This window comes from Choloepus didactylus, chromosome 10 (assembly GCF_015220235.1).
Source record: "Choloepus didactylus isolate mChoDid1 chromosome 10, mChoDid1.pri, whole genome shotgun sequence".
NCBI lineage: Eukaryota > Metazoa > Chordata > Mammalia > Pilosa > Megalonychidae > Choloepus > Choloepus didactylus.
Genome location: NC_051316.1, coordinates 123,023,433 through 123,045,317, shown reverse-complemented (window position 1 = coordinate 123,045,317; position 21,885 = coordinate 123,023,433). Strand labels below are relative to the sequence as shown.

At 41.2% G+C, this 21,885-nt stretch overlaps 1 protein-coding gene across 1 annotated transcript in view; it reads right to left on the bottom strand.

The window, feature by feature from the left end:
• The window catches only part of GRIN3A (glutamate ionotropic receptor NMDA type subunit 3A), a 173,624-nt gene extending 152,347 nt beyond the window's left edge, over positions 1 to 21,277 (bottom strand). The window contains exon 1 of the mRNA XM_037798455.1: positions 20,028 to 21,277. Coding sequence (XP_037654383.1) covers positions 20,028 to 20,726 — 699 coding nt within the window. The 5' untranslated portion in view covers positions 20,727 to 21,277. The remainder of the gene's footprint in view (positions 1 to 20,027) is intronic.
• Between the last annotated feature and the right edge of the window lie 608 nt (positions 21,278 to 21,885).

Sequence of the window (21,885 nt, the reverse complement as noted above, 5' to 3'; positions counted from 1 at the left end):
CCTGCATGGGTTCTGCTTTATGAGGTGCCAGAGGGCCAATTACTTCTTTCCTCTGATTAACATTTTTATTCCTGAATCCAGATAGAAACTGCATTTTCAAGAGCAATGTGTATGGGAGAGGCATAATTCCCACAAGGAAAGCACCATAGGAGGTAGAAGAATCAGGAATTGCCCCAGTAGATCAAATTCACAGCTGTTTGGTGCACCCCCCCGCCCCACCATATACTTCATTGGTTCAGATCAGTGACTCTCAACCAAGAGGGCATATCAGAATCACATATGCAAACCCATGTCTCCTAAGACTCTGGGCAAAGCAGCAGGGGAGCAGCAGAGGCCAATCATGTGCTTGATGACTGCTGAAGGCAGAGATGTCATCAGCTGATGTGCACAGCAAATAGCTGTCCCACTGTATTTAACGGAAAGGGGATTCAGCCAGCACAAAAGTGAATCCAAAGTAGAGAGTGACCAATCTAAGCATGCTGCTTGTTGGAAAACACAGGGTATGGATAGATTTCTTATTGTTTCAGAATGAGTAAACAGATCCCCTTCTCCAATAAATAAACAAAAACAAAACAACCTGGGCACTAAACAAATGGTGCAAAACAAGGCAAAGAGAAGCTTCAAAGGAAGAGGCATCTTCTGAAAATGCTTTGCTTCAGAAGTCAAAGGAAATTTTTTAAAAACAGCATTTTAACAGTAAGCAAGATATAATGACTTTCGTGAAATAAGAGAAAGTCACAAGAAGAGAACACATTAAAATGAAAAAAATAATAGGATGGAATGAAAAAGAATAGTGTTAGATGGAAAGAGCACAGAAAAATGAAAAATCCAATAATAGAATTCAAATATGGAATAGGGAGTTAGACTTAAAATGTACAGTTTCTATTTGGAATGATGGAAATGTTTTGGCAATGGATGATGGTGATGGCAGCACAACATTGTGAATGTAATTAACAGCCCTGAAATGTATATATATGAATGTGATTAAAAGGAGAATGATAGGCTATATACATGGTACTGGAATAAACATTTTAAAAAAATCCAAAGAACTGCGCAACACAATGAGCCCTAAGTTAAACCATGGACTATAGTTAATAGAATTATAAAAATGTGCTTTCATCATTTGTAACAAATGTACCACTCCAATGCATGGTGTTAATGATGGGGTGGTATATGGGAATCTTGTATTTTATGCATGATTGTTCTGTAAACCCACAACTCCTCTAATAAAAAAATATTTTAAATATGCTTTGGAAGCATAAAAGGAATAATCACACTATAAAACACTGAATTAGCAATATGGAACACAAAATTAGGAAAATTTTCCAGGATACACATTAAATGAATCAAGAACTGTAAGTAATAGGCAGGTGGTTTGGTGTCCCAGTTTGTACTCATACTCAGTTTCTGTTCTATGCCCATTGCCCAGCACAATTATTCACACTTCTGCTCGCGTTTTACTTTCAAAATTGTCCTTTTTTGGATATAATCTACTTGGTCACCTGGAGATGGGAGATAAGGAACAGTATGCCAGTCTAAGAATGATTGTATAGCTACGAAAAAAGGAAAAAACTCTTCACAACAGGAACAGACACATTGATCAAAGACACAACTGAAGAAAACTTTTCAGGGCTAAAAAATGAAACAAAACAAAACAAACCCCTCCATTTGAAGTACTCACCTCATTCTTAGCAAAAGTAATAAAAATTAACCTATACCTAAACACATCTGGAAAAATATTTAAATAAAAATATCAGTCAAGTATTCAAGAAAACAATGGTAATCTTCAAAAAAATAAACGTAGGTATCATTGGCTTCTCATTTTTGCCACATTAAATGCCCAAAGACAATAAATTGATGTCTAAGTGAGTTTGTTGAGGAAATAATTTTATACTCTGCCAATGTCTATTTTTTTAAAGAAAAATAAAATAAAAACATGCTGGAATATTTAAGGACATTATACCCCATATGGGGTATTCATATACCCCACTGGAGTGTGAAAACACTCCAATTAATAGCATCTGTGTCATAACACAAATTATAAACAACTTAATTATCAACATTCTAGGCATATCCAATAGACTGGGATGATACGCAGTTACTAAAATAATGGTGACAAAGTTTTTCCCATGACGTGGAGATAACTTGCAGTGTCATACTAAACGGAACAATCTGGATAGAAATTCTCCATGTATAAAGAAAAAGTTTTATATAATAAATCCTGGGAGGAAAATATCTCAAAAAGTGGTTGTTTTTGGGGAGTGGGATTAAAGAATTCATTTTATGCTTTTCTATTTTTCTGATTTTATAATCAGAAAAAAATCAGCAAAAAAAAGGCAAGAGATATATAATTTGTTTGAAGTTTGTGGGAACTTATAAAAGATTCATGACATAATGGAAGCAAGCAAAGCAAAATACAAAATTGACTGCACGTTTTGATTTCAGAAGTTCATTCATTAATTCCTTGAACTAATATTTATTGAGTCTCTACTCTCTGTAAGGCACTGTTTTAGTTTCCTAGGCTGCTCAGATGGGTGAGTTTAAACAATGGGCATTTATTCACTCATGGTTTTGAGGTTGGGGAAATGTCCAAATCAAGGCATCATCAAGGTGATGCTTTCTTCCCAAAGACCAGCTGCCATTGATCCTTGGCTTGTCTGTCACACGGCAAGGCACACGGCAGCATCTGCTAGTCTCTTCCTTCTCTTCCAGGTTTCGTTGATTTCAGTTTGTTACTTCCTTGGCTTTCTTTCATGACTGAATTCATTCCATTTATAAAGGACTTCAGTAATAGGATTAAGACCTGTCTTTATTGAGGTGGGTCACACCTTAAATGAAATAGCCTCATCAAAAGGTCCTAGTTACAATGGATTCTCACCCACAAGAAGGCATTAACTTTAAGAATATGTTTTTCTGGGTACATATGGTTTCACACCACCAAAGCATTGAAATATAATGGCAAGTAAAACAGAAAACTCCAACCACATGGAGATAAAAACATGACAGAAGTGAGAAGGAAACAGATGTTAAAGTGGTAAAATTATGTCTTTTAAATTGTAAATATACATTTTTAACATTACCATTACATCATTTTCATATTGAAGCTATTATTTTTAATGTTGATGAGTACAACAGAGTGCAATAGAGTGCAGGCAACTTTACTGGGCCACTCTGGTACAGAGTATTCTCAGAATTTTCAGAATTTTCCAGACCATTTATTTAGTAACTAAAATCATATTTCTAGACTCTGGGGGGGACCTGCAGAAATGACTTCCTTTGCACAGGATTTGGAATCATGGAACTCACCATAGAGGGAAGAAACACAGTGATGAGATGCAAGGGCATTTTTGTATTTTGAAACATTTCTCCCCAGGGATTTGAATCACTCAGTCATCACTACCTGATGATCATAGAGATGGTTTCTGTTTTCTTTCAAAAAACACAAAAAGCAAGGGAGTTTGCCATCTTTTTGACATGAGTTTGCTTTTCTCTAGTGCTTGCTGAATTTTAGTGTGAGCCCATCGGTTTAAGGAAAGGGAAAACGAGAGGTAGCTTTTTTTCAAAAAAAAGATTGAGCATATCCAGCACCCTTGCTAATCCACTTGACATAAACAATTCTACTTAATCAATACCTGAAATACTATGAGGAAGTTATCATTATCTCATTAACTCTTCTTCATGATTAAGCTTTATGGGCACATAATGGATGACTTTCATTATCTTTCAATGCTTTTTTCCCACCTCTTGATCTCTTGCTTTCAAATGAGGGTGGCCACCTCCCCTTTACAGTATGTCTTCATTCCAGAACTCTCTAGCTGCACCCCAAAGCTGCTCTTTGTGGTTACAGGCTTATGTCACCTCCTGTCACTTAGCCAGGCACAGGGCATTTCTGGTTAATACTGGTCTGTTACAAATGCCATGCCATTTCCTAGATCAGAAGTGTCAAACTGATGACCCCTGAGCCCTACTGGGCCTGCAGACTGCTTTTTAAAAAGTTGTCAACACTTGATATTTTTCCATTTAAAAAATGCCACTGTCTGGCACCTTATGAAAAGTCAGAACACCTGGCAACATTCCCGGTGAGTAACAGCTGGTTGCAGCTGCGTGGTGGCCTGCTGCCTGCTTTAGAAAGGTCAGGCCCTCTCCAGTTACCAACAATTTTTGCTACTCCCAACTGTATTATTTGGGATTGTTTTCCACATTTCCACTATTTTCCTGGCACCCTCTGGGCATCTGCATTTGAGACCTCTGCCCTGGGTCATTGATTCTCAAACTGTACTGTGCATCTACGAGTTTCCTTGTAGATAACTACAAGGAGTTTCTTTTTTAAAAAATACAGCTATCAGGCCAGAGCATATAATTCACTGGAATTTGGTGTGGCTGGGAATGCACACTTTAAAAATTACTTAATGTGAGTTTTGCTTCAGGTGGTTTCCAGTCTTAATCTGAAAATCATATTAGGTGAAACTCTTAAGGGTAATGGGTTCAAAGCCACTCAGAATCGCCTGTGGAGAGAACCACCCATGAAGCTGTTTGTTTGCTTTCAAAGGTAGTTGTCTGTGCTCCAATCCCAGGGATTCTGATTCATTAAGTCTGGGGATCTGTATTTTGAAAAGTTATCTGCTTGTTATTATCATGTACAAGTCCACCAATCTAGGGAGCTGCAATCTTAAGGAATTGCACTTACTGATAGACAAGCTGTGAGAACCATGGGGATCTAGGATTAGAACTGGCTAATCTTAGCCAGGTCTGAGCTCTTGTCTGATTTTCTGGATATTCTGTTTGACAAGAGATGATAAAATGAAGTACAATTTTAGGCTTTTTTTCTCTTTTCACTGATCATTATTTCTAGTGACATTATTTTTCATTGACATTGACTTTCTCTAATTTCAAACGTCAAGAATCTTTGGCGACCTGATATAGTGAAATTGGCAAAGGAGGGAATGAAGATTTGGGAAAGCAGTGGCTCAAAGACATGGTGGGGACAGTGTCACTTTCTGACACTCATGCTCTCAAGGAAATTGAAAAACGGTTTGGGGACAATGAAGGAAATCAGAAAAGTTTAATAGGGTAGTAGAAACAGGTTTTCTATTTCTTTCAAAATCAATTTCCCCAAGGCCTTATTCTTCCAGCTTTATTCTGTATCTTATAGCAGTAAATTCTGGGTAGTGGTGCACTCTAGCTACCACAGCAAATGAGGACTTTCTCATAAGGCCCTACATGCTCTGAATGCCATCCTTCCATGGCAGACTGATTTTTCCACAGCTGTCATTCAGTTCTGTTACACTGAACCATTAGTTCAGTTTAGTCCATGTTCACTGAGCATCTATTATGAGCTCAGCACTGTGTTGGGGGCTGGGGGCTCAGCCCAGTCATGGGGAGAGACACATCTGTTAATAAGCAATTACCCTGCAGTGGAATAGATTTAGAAAAAGGAACGTACAAGGTAGAAAAATCACACAGAGGTGAGAGTGCTTAACTGTAGGCGGTGGGTGGGCAGTGAGCCTTGTGCAAAGGTGTGAAGGTTGAATAGGAGTTTGAAGCAGACACAGGGAGAAAGGCATTCCAAATGGTGTGGAGAACACGTGCCAAGGCTTGGGGCAATATTGAGCATTTAGGCTCTGCTGGAGCACAGAGTGCAGAGGGTGAGGGTTAGGATCCAGAAGAAAGGAGAGGATTCAGCCAAGGCTCAGATAATGAAGGGTCTTGAATGCCCCCTAAGCTGCTTAGACTTCATCCTTAGTGTTTGGAGGGTGTACGTGGTTCAGGAGATGACGACTCTAGGTTGTTCAGGGAGGTGACATTAACTAACATTGACTCATGAGGAGAGAAAGCTGATCCCTTTTCAATTAGCTTTTAATCCTCTGTGTAGTCAAGGAGAAAGCCTCAGTTTGGTATTAGTGGCTCTTTAACACTTCTCTAACACCTGGAAATTTCCCCTTCCAAAAAAGGGCCCAGGCTCAGCGCCTCTGGCAAGCAGGGTATGTACTAGAACTGTTTTGTTTTTGTTGTGGATTTATTTTGACGGCTTCTATTAATGGCAAGTGACATGGTTTATATTTATGCTGATAATTAAAGATTTAAAATACTAATTTAAGTAAAACAATAAGCTGATTAAAAAAATAATAGCAATAGGTGACCCAGAGACACGGCAAAAATTATGAGGGCAATACAGGAGTGCCTCACGCTTGGGGCGCCCTGCTGCCATTTGTGGGGAGCAGGAAGACGGCTTACGCAGACTGGTGAACTGGTCTCTTTCTGATGGCGGTTTGGAGAATATAATGGAGGAGACCAAGAATGGAGACAGACAGATTAGTTAGGAGGCCGTTGAAGTAGCATAGGCAGAGATGACGTGGCCATAGTAAATTTGTTGCTTTATTCCTGAACTCTGCAAGGAGATTCTAATGGCTCCCCTGGCCTGGGCTTGAAGCCAAAGCCCAAGATTCTGGAAGTTGGAGATGCAACAGTCTATGAGCGGCTGCTAATCTGGGAGTGTTAAAGACAGACTTCGAAGGAATGAAGAGTAGAATGGGATGTGACCATTTTAGAATCCCAACTCATTACTGAGTATTATTTAGAAATGGATGCAATTTCAAATCTTAGCTAATGTATCCTTATGAGCATAAACAGGCTATCCTAGCTTTGATATTTGATCTTCAAAATATTTCTCTTTCTAACCTGTGTTCCAGCTCTGGTCCTCTTACTTCAACTCTCCAAAGCCCCATCTTCCTCCCTCTTCTCTCCTTGCTGTCCTCCTGACTGTGGGAGCATTTAGGATAGGCACATTGTTTGGTTTCTGTCTGAAGGTATGAAGTCTTGCTGTCCTTTCCACCATTTCCGGTGGCTGCTGACCACTTAGGAGTTAAAGTATCATCACTTTGCTCCAATGCACAAGGATGGAACAAGGATGGGGCTGTTCCTACTGCTAAATTAGTTCTGGGGGAGATGTGTCCCAGCTTTCCAAGACTGGACCTGGGAGCTGGTTTTCCTGAAGAGGAAAAAAATGTTTCAATAAAAATTCTCCCCCATCTGTTTTTAAAATTTGAGTTTACAAATTGTTTTCAAGTACATTCTCACTGAACCCTGTATATAATGCTTTAAAATAGCAAAGTAGGCGCTCAAATTACTGAGACATTAAATAACTATTTACAATTTATAATGGAAGAAACTGAGGCTCAGAAAGGTTTTCCAAGGACATACAGATGATTCTAGAGCTGGAAATTGAAGCCAGTTCTTCTGGTCCTCTCGCCCACTCACATCCCCTTGGTTTTAAACGGAAAGAGCCTGTTATGGATGATGTTTCTATCTACAGAACTATTAACACCAGAGTTCTGCTATATTATGGGTCAAACACACTTTGGCGGCCTGATCTTTGGTCTTAACAGCCACATCCAAGATTATTTCAATGGAAAAATCAATTCTGAATTGGAACAAAATTCACTTGCAAATCGTGACATCTTGAGTGTGTATCTGTCTTCCTATATAGCTATATACTAAAGAAATGCTTTTTCACATAATGATTTACATTTATTGATTTTTCAAAATCACACACTTTTTAATTCTTAGAAAACTTGTGCATTCTGGGTACCTGTATCTCAACAGAATTCATGAATTAGATAAAGAGTTATTTGCACAGGTTCGTGGAAGGCTTTGAGGACCAAGTTTGGTAATGTTGCCAAAGCCTATTGACCTGTGTTTCTCTTGTTTTAGGGGAGGCATATCAGACTCTTGGGAATGGAAGATGGAAGGATCTTTTTGAACTATACTCAGAAAAATCTGGAGACTCTGACATGCTCTGGTAAGGTGATGTTCCCTAGTCCAATATTGAGAATTACCATTATAGTGAGTCATTGGTTTTAAAATGTGTGTGTTTCCTCCCCCACGAGTTTTGGGGCATGAGAAGATATGAAAATGCTGCTGTAGCAAAATGGCTTTTGAGCAGGGAAGTGGCATGGAGCTCAGTGCAAGACAGTTGATAAGTGTTCACTGAATGAAAGAAAGAATGAATAAAAGAACAAAAGTTGCTTTAGGAAGATTTATCTAGCAGCAGCTGCAGAATGGTTGGAGGAAAGAGACTAGAGATATAGAAGCTGTCTCTTCTACTAGAGATATAGAGCAATATCGGTAAGAGGAGGAAATGTTTGGGGAAAATAAGAAGGAATATATAAAAAAATACACCAAGGAAGGCAACAGAACTGAATTAGAAGAAAGGAGAGAAGTCAAAGATGTTATGAGAGATCTTTTTAGAGGTGAGAGGGGACACCATCTTAGAAGAAAGTTGATGAACTGAAGTTTAAATATTTTGAGTTTAAAGTGACATTGAGAGATCTAACTGGAGATAACAGTTAGAAATTCCTGGTCTTGCCACATGCAAAGGGACAAATTCAGGAGTCTAAATTTGGGACATGTCCAGAAGTAGGGCTGTATTAGAGCTGGTTATTACTTCACTATTTATACCTCCCTCTTTGAAATTCTACCACTTAACCAATCTGTTAAGGATAGTACTGGCCTTGCATTCATTCATTTATTCAACAAGTATTTATTGCTGTGCTCATTCCCATCTCTGGGTCTTTGCACTTTTTTTCCCTTGTAAAGCTCTGTCCTTGGATGCTTGCATGGCTCATTCCTTACTAAATTCTCTGCTCAAATGTTGTTCCTAAGAGAGACTTTACTTGACCAACCATAGCCACGCTAATCCTCTAAACTGCTTTATATTTCTCCACTGTACTTTCCTTTACCTGGTAATAGCATATTACACATTAATTTTTTACATGTCTTACTTATTGTCTGCTTCCCTACTAGAATATAAATTCTTTGAAAGCTGAAGCTTTATTGTTTTATTTACTGCTGAATCCAGGGCTTATATTAAGTACAGATCTCAGGAATCTGGAAATTGCTGATTGGCTTAAGGGAGGACAATAACCGGATTGGGGGTTGGGGATTACAGGGAGCCAATCTCCATGTTGGGTTGGGTCATTCAGATGTCCAGAGAATTTGAACTGAATAAGAAACACAGACAGGTAGTGCTGGTTACATAGAGTTGTAAAGTCACACAGAGTTGAGGCCAAGTCCTGAAATGGTAAGTCAGAGGCACCTGTGTCTAGAAGTTACGGCAGGGAGGAAGACGCTGGGAGCCAGGGAGGAAGATGGAACAGATGAGAAGTGGGAAGCAGATGGAACAACCACTGAGTCCCAGAGGAAAGGAGACAATAGGAGAGCTGCCCCCAAACTTCCCAGTGGTGCAGCCCAGCCATACCTCCTGCTTTTCTATTCTTGTCATGTCCCTGTAGGATTTCACCACAAACCCCCATTTATGAGCTTCGTTGACTGTGTTTCTGCTCCTTGCAACTGCATGCTCCTTCACAGCACTGTCCAACAGAATTTCTGTACTGAATTGGGGGTGTTCTGGTTCTGTCCCTGTGCTGTCCGCTATCCACCTGTGCTGTCCATTCCCCACCTATGCTGTCTGCTATCTACTTGTGCTGTCCATACCCACCTGTGCTGTCCAGGACCCACCCTGTGGCCATTGAGCAATTGAAGCGTGGTTAGTGTGCCTGAGGAACTGAATTTTTAATTTTATATAATTGCAATTAATTCAAAGTTAAATAGCTATATGTAGCTACTGGCTATTATACTGGACAGCACAGCATTATGATTGTTACTACAAAGGAACAAAGACAAGAAGCACAATCAGAAAAATATAATGAAAGAGCAGAAGACAAAAAGGAGGAAAGCCCTGGTGGTTACCACAGGACTCAAGTTCAGGGTGGTCCAGAATGTTAAGGCGAAGGAGTCTGGTTAAAGTCCCATTAGTAGTAGGATTATTTATATATTTTTAGGAGGAAAAATCTGAATTCAAACAATGAGGAGTTAATTAAACAAATTATGAAACAATCCATTCAAAGGATTAAAATTAACGCAGACAAAAATTAATGGGAAATACAGGAAGGTGTTTCCAATGTGTTGATAAGTTGAAAAGAAAATCTGTAAAATAGCATGGCCCCAATTTTACAACACACACATATGTCTAGGACTCTGGGTGGTGGATTTATGGGTGATTTTTATATTATTCTTCATCATTTTATTATCTTTCAGAATGATCCACAAGGGACATAAATTTTTTATAATCAGAAATAAAGGAATAAATTATATGCTTAACAGAATAAAAATGGCTGCATCTTTTCATGCTGAATTATGAACCACAGACACAGTAAAACACAGCTACTAAAAAAAATCATCCACTCTACATCTCTAAAGCTGGTAAGAGTCATTCATGTTTTTCTCCCCACCTCTCTGGACACAATCTATGAGAGAGGAGAAGTTGTTGAATCTTAGTAGAAGGCAGAAGAAGATCTTCTCTTTGAGGGAATAGCCGAGATTTCCCACAGAGTTAGAGGTGAAGGTAGCACATAATTGAGAGTGAAATTAATATCCCTGAATTATGTGGTTGAGTGAGTGTGGTCGAAAGGGGAAGTTTAGGGTTGTGAATGTCACTAGAAGGAAAGCTAGAGGATAAAGCATGGGACTGTATAACACAGTGAACTCTGTTCCGGACTATGACTGTGGTTAACAGCACAAATATAAGAATGTCCTTCCATGAACTAGAACAATTATGCATTGCTATTTCAAGGTGTTAACAATAGGGTGGTATATGGGAAAAATACACCTAATGGAAACTATGTACTATAGTTAACAGAAATATTGTAATATTCTTTCCTTGGTTGTTACACAGGTACCACACCAATGCTAATAGTCAGTAATAAGGGGGTATAAGAGGTATGGTGTTTTTCTTTTTGGAGTAATGAAATTACTAAAATTGACTGTAGTGATGAATACAAAACTGTGATTATACTGCGAGCTATGGATTGTACACTTTGGATGGACTGCATGGTATGTGAATATATCTCAATAAAACTGTTTTTTTTTTTTTTTTTTAATTAAAAAAGAAAAAAAAAAGACCAGGAAATGGGTTAAAAGCTGCTTGGAGCCCTTTCCTGTCTTGTGAGGTTGGAGTCTTAGGATGCTGCAATTTCCACCATCAGTGACCACCAGATGGTTCTCTGTGCCTGCAACCATGTGAAGGCACGCTGGATCAAGTAAGGTGTGCAGCTGCTCATTTTTAGGGACACGCCGGAGCATTGCTTTGTGTTTAATACAATGTGTGATGTAACTCAAATTAACTCCTCTGAAGGCACCAACACAATAAAAGCTGCATGTGTCTGTATCTGTATATATGCCTGTACGTATTAAATTCACAATATTGAAGCAAATTCTTTGTTTAATGAAATTCCTGTTGAAGTACCTCTGGTTGGGGCTGAATAAATAGAATTCTACAGCTGAGTCAGACTGTGACTCTGTTACATAAAGCCATGCTGAGCATCTACCTAACTTTGTTTATGGAAATAAAACTGTTTTATTTTTAATCTGGAGAGTATTAACCCAACTTTTGTGTGGCGTCCAGTTGAAGACTTCAATACAAAAAAAAAAAAATGCTAATAGATTGCATGCAGAGTTCTATAGCCATCCAAATGTTTGGTAATGAGACTTCCGGCTAACGACCACCTCTACCTGAGGGGAGAATAATGACAACTCATTTCTAAGCCATTGTGAGTTAGTTACTGAAAGATCCAGGCTTAGTTGTCGTCTGGAACTACATACTCAGCCTCTTGCAGAGTGATGAAAATGTAAAGCTAGATTGCAAATACAAAGGAAAATCCCACTTTTTAAATATTGAAATGCCATCACCTCAAAATGCCCAAGCTTCAGAAAAGCCATGCCAACTCTGAGTTTTCAGCAATTTTTGTTTGAAAAATTGATTTTCTTTCACGTCTCCCTCCCTTATTTGAAGCCAATGCACACTTCAAGAGACAAGGCTTTCCTTAATCATACCCCTCGGTTCTAGAATTTTAGACCATTATCCTTGAGAGAATAAAATACAACAAAATGTTATTCAAGGTTGTCTGTGGACACCTTTTGAGGCAGTAGTGCATATGCATTCATCTTATAATCAGGAGAGAAATATGCATTTTTTAAAAATCCTTCAAAGTTTTGTTCATCAAACGTTTCAATATAGTTAAGATCCAATGAGACAGAAAAAAAAAGAGTTTGCTTTATGGGTGGCTCTTTTCCATAAGCCCTAATAAAGCACTGCTACTATCCCTTAAACTTTGGGTGAAGTAAACCACAAGTCAGTTCCACGAGTACAGATAAAGCCTGTATGAAAATGGGAAAACTTTCAAACCTCCAATCCATGTCAAGTTAGACTCAGCCCTTTCTAGCAACCTCCTTGCCCCCCAAGAAGCCTAAAACATGGCTACTACTGATTGTCTTCCAATCTTCACGTCTCTTGGAATTTCTTCTTTTGCTCTAGTGACAAAATGTGTACACCGAACCAGAACCTGCCTCCCCAAGTAAGCTGCTCAGGCCACCCTCTACCTCTTTTCTGCCTCGTTCATGTATAAGGCTGTGTGGACAACTGTGTCAGTCTCCTGCTGCTGATATAACAAATTACCACAAACTTAGTGGCTTCAAACAAAGCAAATGTATTCTCTTGCAGTTCTGGAGGTCAGAAGTTAGAAATTAGTTTCACTGGACTTTAGTTGAATTTATTCAAGGTGATGGCAGGGCTCTGAGGGGAGAAACGATCCTTCCCTTTTGCAGCTTCTAATGACCACCTGTCTTCCTTGCCTCATGGCCCCTTCCTCCATCTTCAAAGTGCACCCTTTTAATCTCTGCTTCTGTCATCACATCCACTTTGACTCCAACTCTGAGCCTCCTGCATCCTCATAAGACTGCTGCGATTAATGTAGCCCACCTGTGTAATCCAAGATACTCTCCTCATCTCCAGGTTCTCAATCACTGCAAAGTCTGCAAAGCCCTGCTGCCATATAAAGTACCAGTCACAGGTCCCAGGGATTGGGACATGGAGAACTTTGGAGGCCTTTATATAACTATCATAGCTTTTCCACGGACCCACACCTCTGGGCCCATCTCTTCTGCCACTTCCTTTTTTTATTTGCTCAGATGGAAGGTGTCAGGGTTTAGAATTAGGAAATGCAAGACTTGAGAACTGGTCTCTAATATAGCTTAATACAACCACAAAATCTTTCTTGAGTTTCAGGCCTCCTGTACCCATACAAAGGAGCAAGTTGCTGAAATTGGACCTCAAAGTTCACTCCACTGATGACCAACTTAACAGCATGTAAAGAGAGGGTGCACTTGAGCAAAGTGGAACTCTAAGCAGGGTTCCCAAGCAGCAGATTTCTTTACTTTCTCAGGGTTATTTCACTGGAGCTAGACCTCAAAGGTCTGAATGTTATAAACATATTGGAAATGCATGCAAAAGTACTCTGGAGAGCAAACCAGAATACTTAAGTTCTCATCCTGATTCATTTTTATTAATTATTTTTTGTTAATCCTGCCATGTCAATACTTGGTGCTAAAACAATAATCATTATCATCATAAGCAAATGCATACTTTGCATTCATGATGCAGTCCCCACCATAACTTTATAAGATAGTCATGTTTTAAGGATCAAGAAATTGAGGCGTGAAGCCATCAGGCACGTTTCCCAAGATTAGATGTCTAGAATGTTGTGGAGCTAAGAATCAAACAAAGGTCTGTGCTGCTCAAGAAATATTCCGTTAACTCCTAACTTACATTGTTTTCATCTATATCATTGCCTCAATGTTTATCATTAGTAATACTGAGGTAATAATATTTGTTCTGTTCACCTCACAAAGTAATTGTGGGGACAAAATGAAAAGTTAGATGTGAAAGAACTTTGATGCAGTTAAACGTACTCTACAATAAAGACATCTATGTTTTCATACTGAAGTACGGAAAGCATAAGTGAGGAAATGTGAAAGTAATTTATCTTTTTTCTTCTGTGGTTTTTAGTTATACAGGTAAAGCATACTTATTTTGGAAGAACAGAAGTAAGGAAAGGGGAAAAAATCTGGACTCCTACCATCTAGTTACATTGTTAACATTTTATAAATAAATTTCCAGACTTTATTTTTCATGGAAACAAGAGCACATTTTACACGCTTGTAAATTTTTTCCTTACTTCTCCATGTCAATAAATATTTTTTCATTTTGAATGGGTACATAGTCATTGTACAGATATATGATGATTCATTTAATTCAGTTCCCATTATTAGACATTAGCGTGTTATATTGCCTTTAAAAAATCAAAAGTGGAAGTAGATATTTCTCTCTTTCTATTTTCTCTGAGAATATACAAAAGCAGTGATGAATCAGGCCTGTTTGGGGTTGTTGGCTGACATACAACTGAAATTCTGGAGGAGCTGTGAGTTTTTGTTCTTCTTTGACTTCTCACTTTCTACAATGTGTGGCTCTTTCTACTTCTCTATACATTGTCCATACCTTGTTACCTACCTCACAGAGCTGTTAGGAGGATTTGAAAAGAGGGTTTGAAAATATAAATTCAACAAAAATGCACATGATTAAAATTTTTACTAAATCTATGTCTCAAATGCATAATGATGAGGCATCATTCGGTCTGACTGGAGAGGAAGTAGCCCTGCTTAATTTCCTCCCACTTGAACCCTTGTACACCATCACTAGACCAGCCCAGATCAGATCCCAGACTTTAAGAGCCAGGGCTTACTCCTGTGACACAATACCAACCCTAGGTCAGTGTGATTCATCTGCTTCCTCAAACACAGCTGACAGTCTGCTCTGAAAGGGCCCAAATCTTACACATGTGGAATGAGACGTGGGAATTTGGCTGAGGCATCCAGCTGGGGGAAAGGGAGGGAGGGGGAGCAAGCTGACTTGCTTCTTGCTCACCCTTTTTTCCCCTAATTTTCTTTTCTCCCATCATCCCAGAAGGGAAAGATCAGAGAAAGCGAACTGAGTTGGCTTAAAGATTTCCATTATTTTGTTATTCATGTATTCACTCAAAAAGTAATGTGGCAAATGCTAAGAGATGCACTTTCTTCTCTCTCGCCTAGTTTTATAGATTCAGCATCACATTTCTGGTGCTTTTACTCTGTCTCCTCTTTTGTGTATGTGAGCAGGAGTAGCTACAGTAAGCAGGAAAAACACAATGAGATTTCTCATCTCAATATTCAGTGATACCACTGAAACATACAATACCTTGTACCATGAGAGCCACACGCAGTTTTCTAGGACAGCAGAACACAAAGGAGCTGATTTGCAAACTGTTGTCTGTCCTCAATGAGCTAAGGGGCTTGTGGTGGTATGACTCAGCACACTGCTTGCTTCATCAAGAAAGGCTTGGTGTGAGAAAAAAAAAAATGTCAGAGGGCCAAGCAGTGTGCTTGGTGACATAGTTGGCAAGTGTGGGGAGGTAGACTGTGTAGCCAGAATCTCATGAATGATCAAGTGAAATTTAGCCAAAGGAGCAAAAAACTATGACTAATGTGAGTGACCAACATTTTTCCAATGCCTTGAGCATCTTACTGATGTTTCTACAGCAGTACTTAAGGCTCTAGAAGCTGTGTTAGATCTACCATAGGTAAAGAATTGCCTTTAGTACATGCCACTGGAGATACATTACGTGGTGAATCACATCTCATTTTCATTAACCACCAAAGGAGAATTAGTGGAGAGTTAGGACTTTGAGGATTCTTGTTAGATGATGTCCCACAACTGTCCACTGATTATTTGGTTAACATTACAATTTTTCCAGTGTACTTTCACTTTCTCATTTGATTCTCAAAACAACTCTATCAGATAAGTTATTCTCTCTTGACTGATAAGCATAGAAGCTCAGAGATAGAGTCACTTGTCCAAGATAACAGAGGCACTAAGAGGCAGAGGCGGACTGGGGGACTTTTGACTACTATTTCACATGCTTTCCTATAAATTGTGCTCTTTTATCCAAAGTGGTTGGGATTTGGCTAGGGCGACACATGAAATAAAATCCAATGGCCCCAAATCCATGGTGCCTTCTGCAACACCAGAAGATAAAACATTAAGGAATTAGTCACTGCAATTGGTCTTCAGATGACTCAGATACTTTACTCAGCTGATTCAATCATAAGTTAACTCCAAGACATATGGTCAAGAATGATCAAGAGCAAATATATTTTCTATGGATTAAATGACTAGTCTGTGGGCAGGCACAAGGAAAAGTGGGTGAGAGAGACTACCCAATAAATGGTGTCTGCTAACCTCCTCTATCTAGGAAAATAAATAAATACTGTTAATAAATTTCTGAATAAAAAAAATAAAACTTTCAAATTAACCCCGGGACTCAACTTTTCAAGAGAAACCTGTAAAAGATCACTGTTAAGAAAAGTTTTGCATCATTTGAAATTTGATTTGGAATCATTTATCTTCAAGCCAGCAATGATTAGAAGCTACCACCAGCCATTCATCATGAATTGCAGAAGAATGCGTTTCCCCCAGAGGAGAGAGAGAGCCGTGATTTGCATAGAGCAAGTCAAGGAAAGCCAACACAGTAGAGAGCAGATGTTTTAAAAATAAACGTCCTTTACTTGTCCCCTCCTGAGGCACCTCCTGTAGCAGTGTCATTGTCTTGTCCCCTGTAGCATACAAAAGAGATGCTGCGACAGTCAAACTCTGGTAAATAGGTTTTGGTCCTTAGCCCTATATTGTTAGAGAAAATGGACCACATAAAACACTGATATTTGCATGGGAATAAACATATCATATTTAGTTAGCATAGATGCCTTGTGAGACAGGCGAAGTTGTTGGAACATTCAATGAGAGTTGAAAATGTTCCTTTTTCAACTTATGAGTTGCATGGGTTTGGATCTAAAACAGCTGTATTACTCTCTTTACCATGGTGAATAGAATCAATATGGAATTAATATGAGCTATAAAGTTTAGAAAAAAAAATACTTATTTGTCACTATTTCAGCAGGTCAATTTTAAGGAGTTAATTTTGGAGAAACTACACAAAACCCCTAAAAGAAAAAGTAGTATGGGGAGGGGAGGAGAAAGAAGGAACAACTGTACATTTAACTAGTTTAAATGTAAATGGAACTGGGTTTGTATGTGGCATTATAATTTGAAGTTCATGAGAGCAGAATTTAGGACTAAGAAAATGTACATTTTAATAAAATGGGTTAGCCTCAAGTGGGGTTTGAGTGTGGTAGTGAAGTTAGAAATTTTTGGATAGAGGTGCTCTTTGACTCCATTCTATGTTTAATGGTGTTACATCTAACTTTTGTAATAGAGTGATAATTTGTGTATTGTTTCCAAAGTGAATAAACTGACTTTTCATGGATTTCCCTATCCGAAGGAATTTGGTTCTTTCCAAATGTGTTTCTATGATCCTATATTTTGAATTAACAGCACATTAAAATAAAACTGCTAGGCTTTTCTCTATGGTTTGATCATCTTAATGGTATCTCCTATCTAAGACATGTGGCAAGATGTTATGAAAACCATTACTTACTAATGAAAGGCTTCATATGGAAGCAATCAGCAGCCCAAAAGAAAGTGAGAGAAAACAACTGTTGCTGCTCCTGCTCTAAAAGCAATTTTGATTTTTCTGAATGAGACCCAATTTTACGTTACTTGATTGTGTGAACAAGTCTACTTTCTTCTAGAATCCTTCATTAGGCATTGGCACAATAAAAAAATTAGGTCATTGGTTAGTAGACTCCAAGGAGGACATTGGCTAAATGTAGCCAGTTAAGTGGTTAAGTTTATTTAATGTGTGGAATGACTGATATCCTTTTATACTTAGAAAGTTAAAAAAAAAAAAAAAATCACATCAGGTATCACATAAAGATCTGCTTAGAAGAAGCAAGAGAAAGAACAGTTTCTATTTTTACTGAAAGCAGATTATGGCCATATCACCATAATTACATATTACAGTGACTCGGCATTGATCTGGGGCATTCTTAACATAGAATATTATAGAGTGACATTTAGATGATGTACTAAAAGCAAGACAAGTTAGATATGTTTGAATCTAAAATACAAAGGGAGAGGAAAGAAAATGCCCTCAGTTGGGCAAAGTAGATCTGAGCTAATATACTAATCTCTCTCTTTCAAGATGTGTACCCTGAAAATGACAATGACAACAGGGACTTAAAATACATTTCTGAATTGAAATACAGAAGTAAATGTGCTTGGTGGAGTCTTTATGTTATTGTCAGCTTGTAAGGGTTGTCTCTGGAGGAATTTGCTCCCCCAGTGATCTTAAAGCTGTGAAGTCAACTGCTTCTAGATGTTGCTTCATGACTTCTCTGGCCCCTTGTGGTGACATGCTATATATACTGCATACATCCATCACAGCACACAGACAATTTCCCTTCTAAGCAAGGAACAATAATTGTGGGAAAATTCTTGCCATTTAAGACTCCTGCCAAACAATCTACAAATGGAAAGGAGTCTGGAGACTGTGACTATTATTGGCAACTTATGAAGTATTAGGTAATAAAGAAGCAGTGATGAGGGGCAAGCGATGCTGATTCCTGCATTTTATTATATCTCATTCTGCATATATATTAATAGTGATGCACCCTATGGATGTAATTTCATGTTTATAACACTTTGGTCATTGGCAGCATTGTGCACCTGTGTTTTCCATGCCTTCTCCATCTGCTGCCTACAGTCATTCAGATTCAGGTGACGGAAATATTTTAGATAAAAGTTAATTAGCCTGAACTCTGCAGATCAAATCTCTCCAGCTTAGCATTAAATAGGGATCTTCCGGGCAACTGCTGAAAGTAGCTTGTACCCATCCTTGCTAAGATTAAAGAGGTAAGATTCATCTTTCTAGAAAAAGAAATCTTCAGTACTCCCTTGATATTTTATGCATAGATTCTATCAAACTTTTCACTTATATATTGCCCTTATTCATTTCAGTTTTTATCTCTGTCTATATATCAAAAGAAGAGAGTTTAGAAATATTTATCTGGCTACGGGAATACAGTGAAAATCCTCCAGTCTGGTCTCTCCTTAGTACACTGACCAATGCTGATCAAGCCCCAGGACTTACCTTAGTTTCTCAATCTTTGAAATGGGCCAATGCTAATTACCTATTTGCTTCAAAAATACTTTGTGCAAGGCAAAATAATGCTTCATATTATGATAACTCCATAAAATGCAGAAAATGCCTATTGCTAGTAGGATTCTGTTTTTTGCTTAAATATTTATCTCATCATTGCTTGCCAATAAAGTTCACAAATAGCTTTCATTGAAAATACATCCAGATTTGTTTAGCTTTTAAAACACTAAATCATTAGGTTCCTCTTCTTTTATTCATAGATATTAGGAGCAGAACTGGCCCGAATACAGCAACTGCAAACCATCTTCTGGGCCCATAGCATACAGAGGAGGTGGGACAAAGAAACAATCCTTCCCCCCACCCCACCCCCGCCCCAAAGTTCCCCAATCCATTTTTAATGCTATCAGATGGAATTTTTAACGCATTCCAAGACCAAAGGCGAATTAAACGCCCTTCTTTATAGCTTCCGTACTAATAAAAGATTTTCTATTTACTTAGAGGAAGTCAGAGAGATGTGCTCTCCTCTTACATCATAGCCCTGGGCTCAGGCACACCTTCTAAAGAAGACAAAGAGCAGAGGCTGTCCAGAGGTTCTCAGGGCTCCTCAAAGGAGCGTAAGGTCAAAAAGAATCAGGGATCCTGCTCCCCAACCCCACACCTGCCCCGCGCGGGGCCACCCACGCTCCAAGATCCGGAAACCGCACTTCCGCTAGTTTGGGGACTTCCCCTAGATTTCTCCCAGCTGGTCAAATAGTGCAGATTTTTCACTTATTCTCTCTACTTCCTTCTTCCCTTCCGTGATCCCCACGTCACATTTTGCTTCCTGCTGCGGTTAAAATGTTTTCTTGTTTGTTTTATGGTTTGTTTTTGTTTTTTACTTCCCCTGAGGTCCTCCTACCTCCCACATATGGATGTGGTCTGATCTTTGAACAATACCAAAGTTGTAAAGCTCCAAGTTCCCCCGAACTTCACTCGGCCCCCCTGCTCCCCCCTGCTGGGTCCTGGCCCCAGCGCCGCGCGCCTCGGCTCCCCGCGCCACCCGCTCACCTGACTCTCCCGCGGAAACTCGCGGCGCACGATGCTGATCACTGGAATGTGCAGAACGGAGCTGACCAAGTCCAGCTCCAGCATCTCCCCCTGGCTCTGGGGGAAGGCGAGCAGCGCCGATACTCCTTGCACCACCACGGTGTGGCACACGCTCTGCAGAAAGGAGAATGGGTCACTGCTCCACGGCGAGCTAGGGGAGGAGAAGGGCAAGAGCGGCAGATCTCCCAGGCCCGCCTCGATGGCCATCACTACTTCCAAAGACAGGTTGTAGGGCAGCAGCCCGTCCATGCGGTTCAGGTTGTCCACCGCGAAGAGGAGGGCGTCGCGAGGCCAAAGGGTCTCGGCCCCATCGCCCTCCCCAGTCTTCCCGGCGCCCGGCAGCCCGCGGCCATGCAGGGCGCTCCCCAACCAGCGTGCGCCCGGCGACGGCGCCGGGGGCCGCCGAGTCCCTGGTCCCGGCTCATCCCGCTGGGCGCTTGCCCGCCTGCGGTCCGGAGCGCGGCTGCCCGCGCGAGGGCCCGGGGTCCAGGGCTGCAGGTGCACCGCGCCCACCCTCACCGCGTGCCCGATGCGCTTGAGGATCTGGCAGGGCTGCGGGTGTGAGGAGGAGCCGGGCACCCCGGCCAGCACCAGTGCGCAAGGTGGCGGCAGCAGCAGACAGACTCTGCTCAGCAGCCACCACAAACTCAGTCTCCTCATTACTGAGACCCGCAGGGAGAAAGCGCGCCCCCTCCTGCGCCCGGCTTGCCCCTCGGCAGCCGCCGCCTGGGGGTCTCCGCCCCCAGGTCCCGCGCGCAGCTCACTTGGAGCCGAGAAGTGGTCCCAAGACCTGGAGCGCTCTCCCGGCCATCCAAGTGGGAGCCTTAGCGCGCCCTGGGCAGTCTCCGATCCCGCTTCGAGGTCCCTCCGCCTCGCATCCTCTGCCCGCCCGGTTCCTGCGCGGAGTCGGGCAGGCGGGCAGGCCGGCGCCTGTCACCCGCGGCGTGGGCGCCTGTCCCCTGCCCGCCCCATCTGCAGGGCGCCTCGGGCACTGCGTCCGGCCCGGGGGCTGGGGCGCGGCTGGACTGAGGAGCAGCCGGAGTTCCAAAGGGGCAGCGGCGACGGAGGAGACAACGCGCTCACTTGGGATCCTCTTCCCTTCCTTTTCCGCCTAGACGAAACCCGCTTATTTCCTCGCGGCCGCGTCGGAGAGGGCGTTCACGCCCGGGGTGCGGGAAAGCAGCAGCCGAATGCGCCCTGCTCCGCCGTCGGCCACCCTTTCGCGGGCCCCCCCAGCGCTGGCTTCATTTTCCTTCTTCCCTGGCTACTTCCTCTCTTCCTTTCCTCGGTTCTCTTTCCGCCCACCCGTCGCCGCCACTCGAGGAGGAGCGACGCGACTGGCCAGCAAAGGGTGGTTCCGCTCGCAGCGCCAAAGTTCTCCCCGCCTCGGCCGGCGCCTCCCCGCTGCCGAGCCCTGGCGCCGGCCGGTCGCTTGGCTGCGCTAAAAGCCCACAGATGGCGAGGTTCCCGCGTGGCGCATCCCGCGCCCCGGAAAGCCCTCTCTCCTCCCAGGCTGGGAGCCTGGGAGCCGTGGTTTGCGAAGTTCCCTGCGACCTGAGAGGGCGAAGACGCTGAGCTGCGGAGAATTCTGAATTCCTAGTCGCGCGTGAGGAATCTGAGATCCAGTGACTCACTGGGGAGGTTTGGGGAAGCTGGGACTTTAATGAACTTCTCTTCGATGTGTCGCTTTAAAAGGTATTAAAGCCAGAATCATTTACACATTTAATCTACTCTGCTTCCTTCTCTCCAGTGTGCGGGGGTTGGCATTTTTTTTTTTTTTTTTTTTTTTTTTTTAAAGAATCTCAGGGTTTTCAGGTTC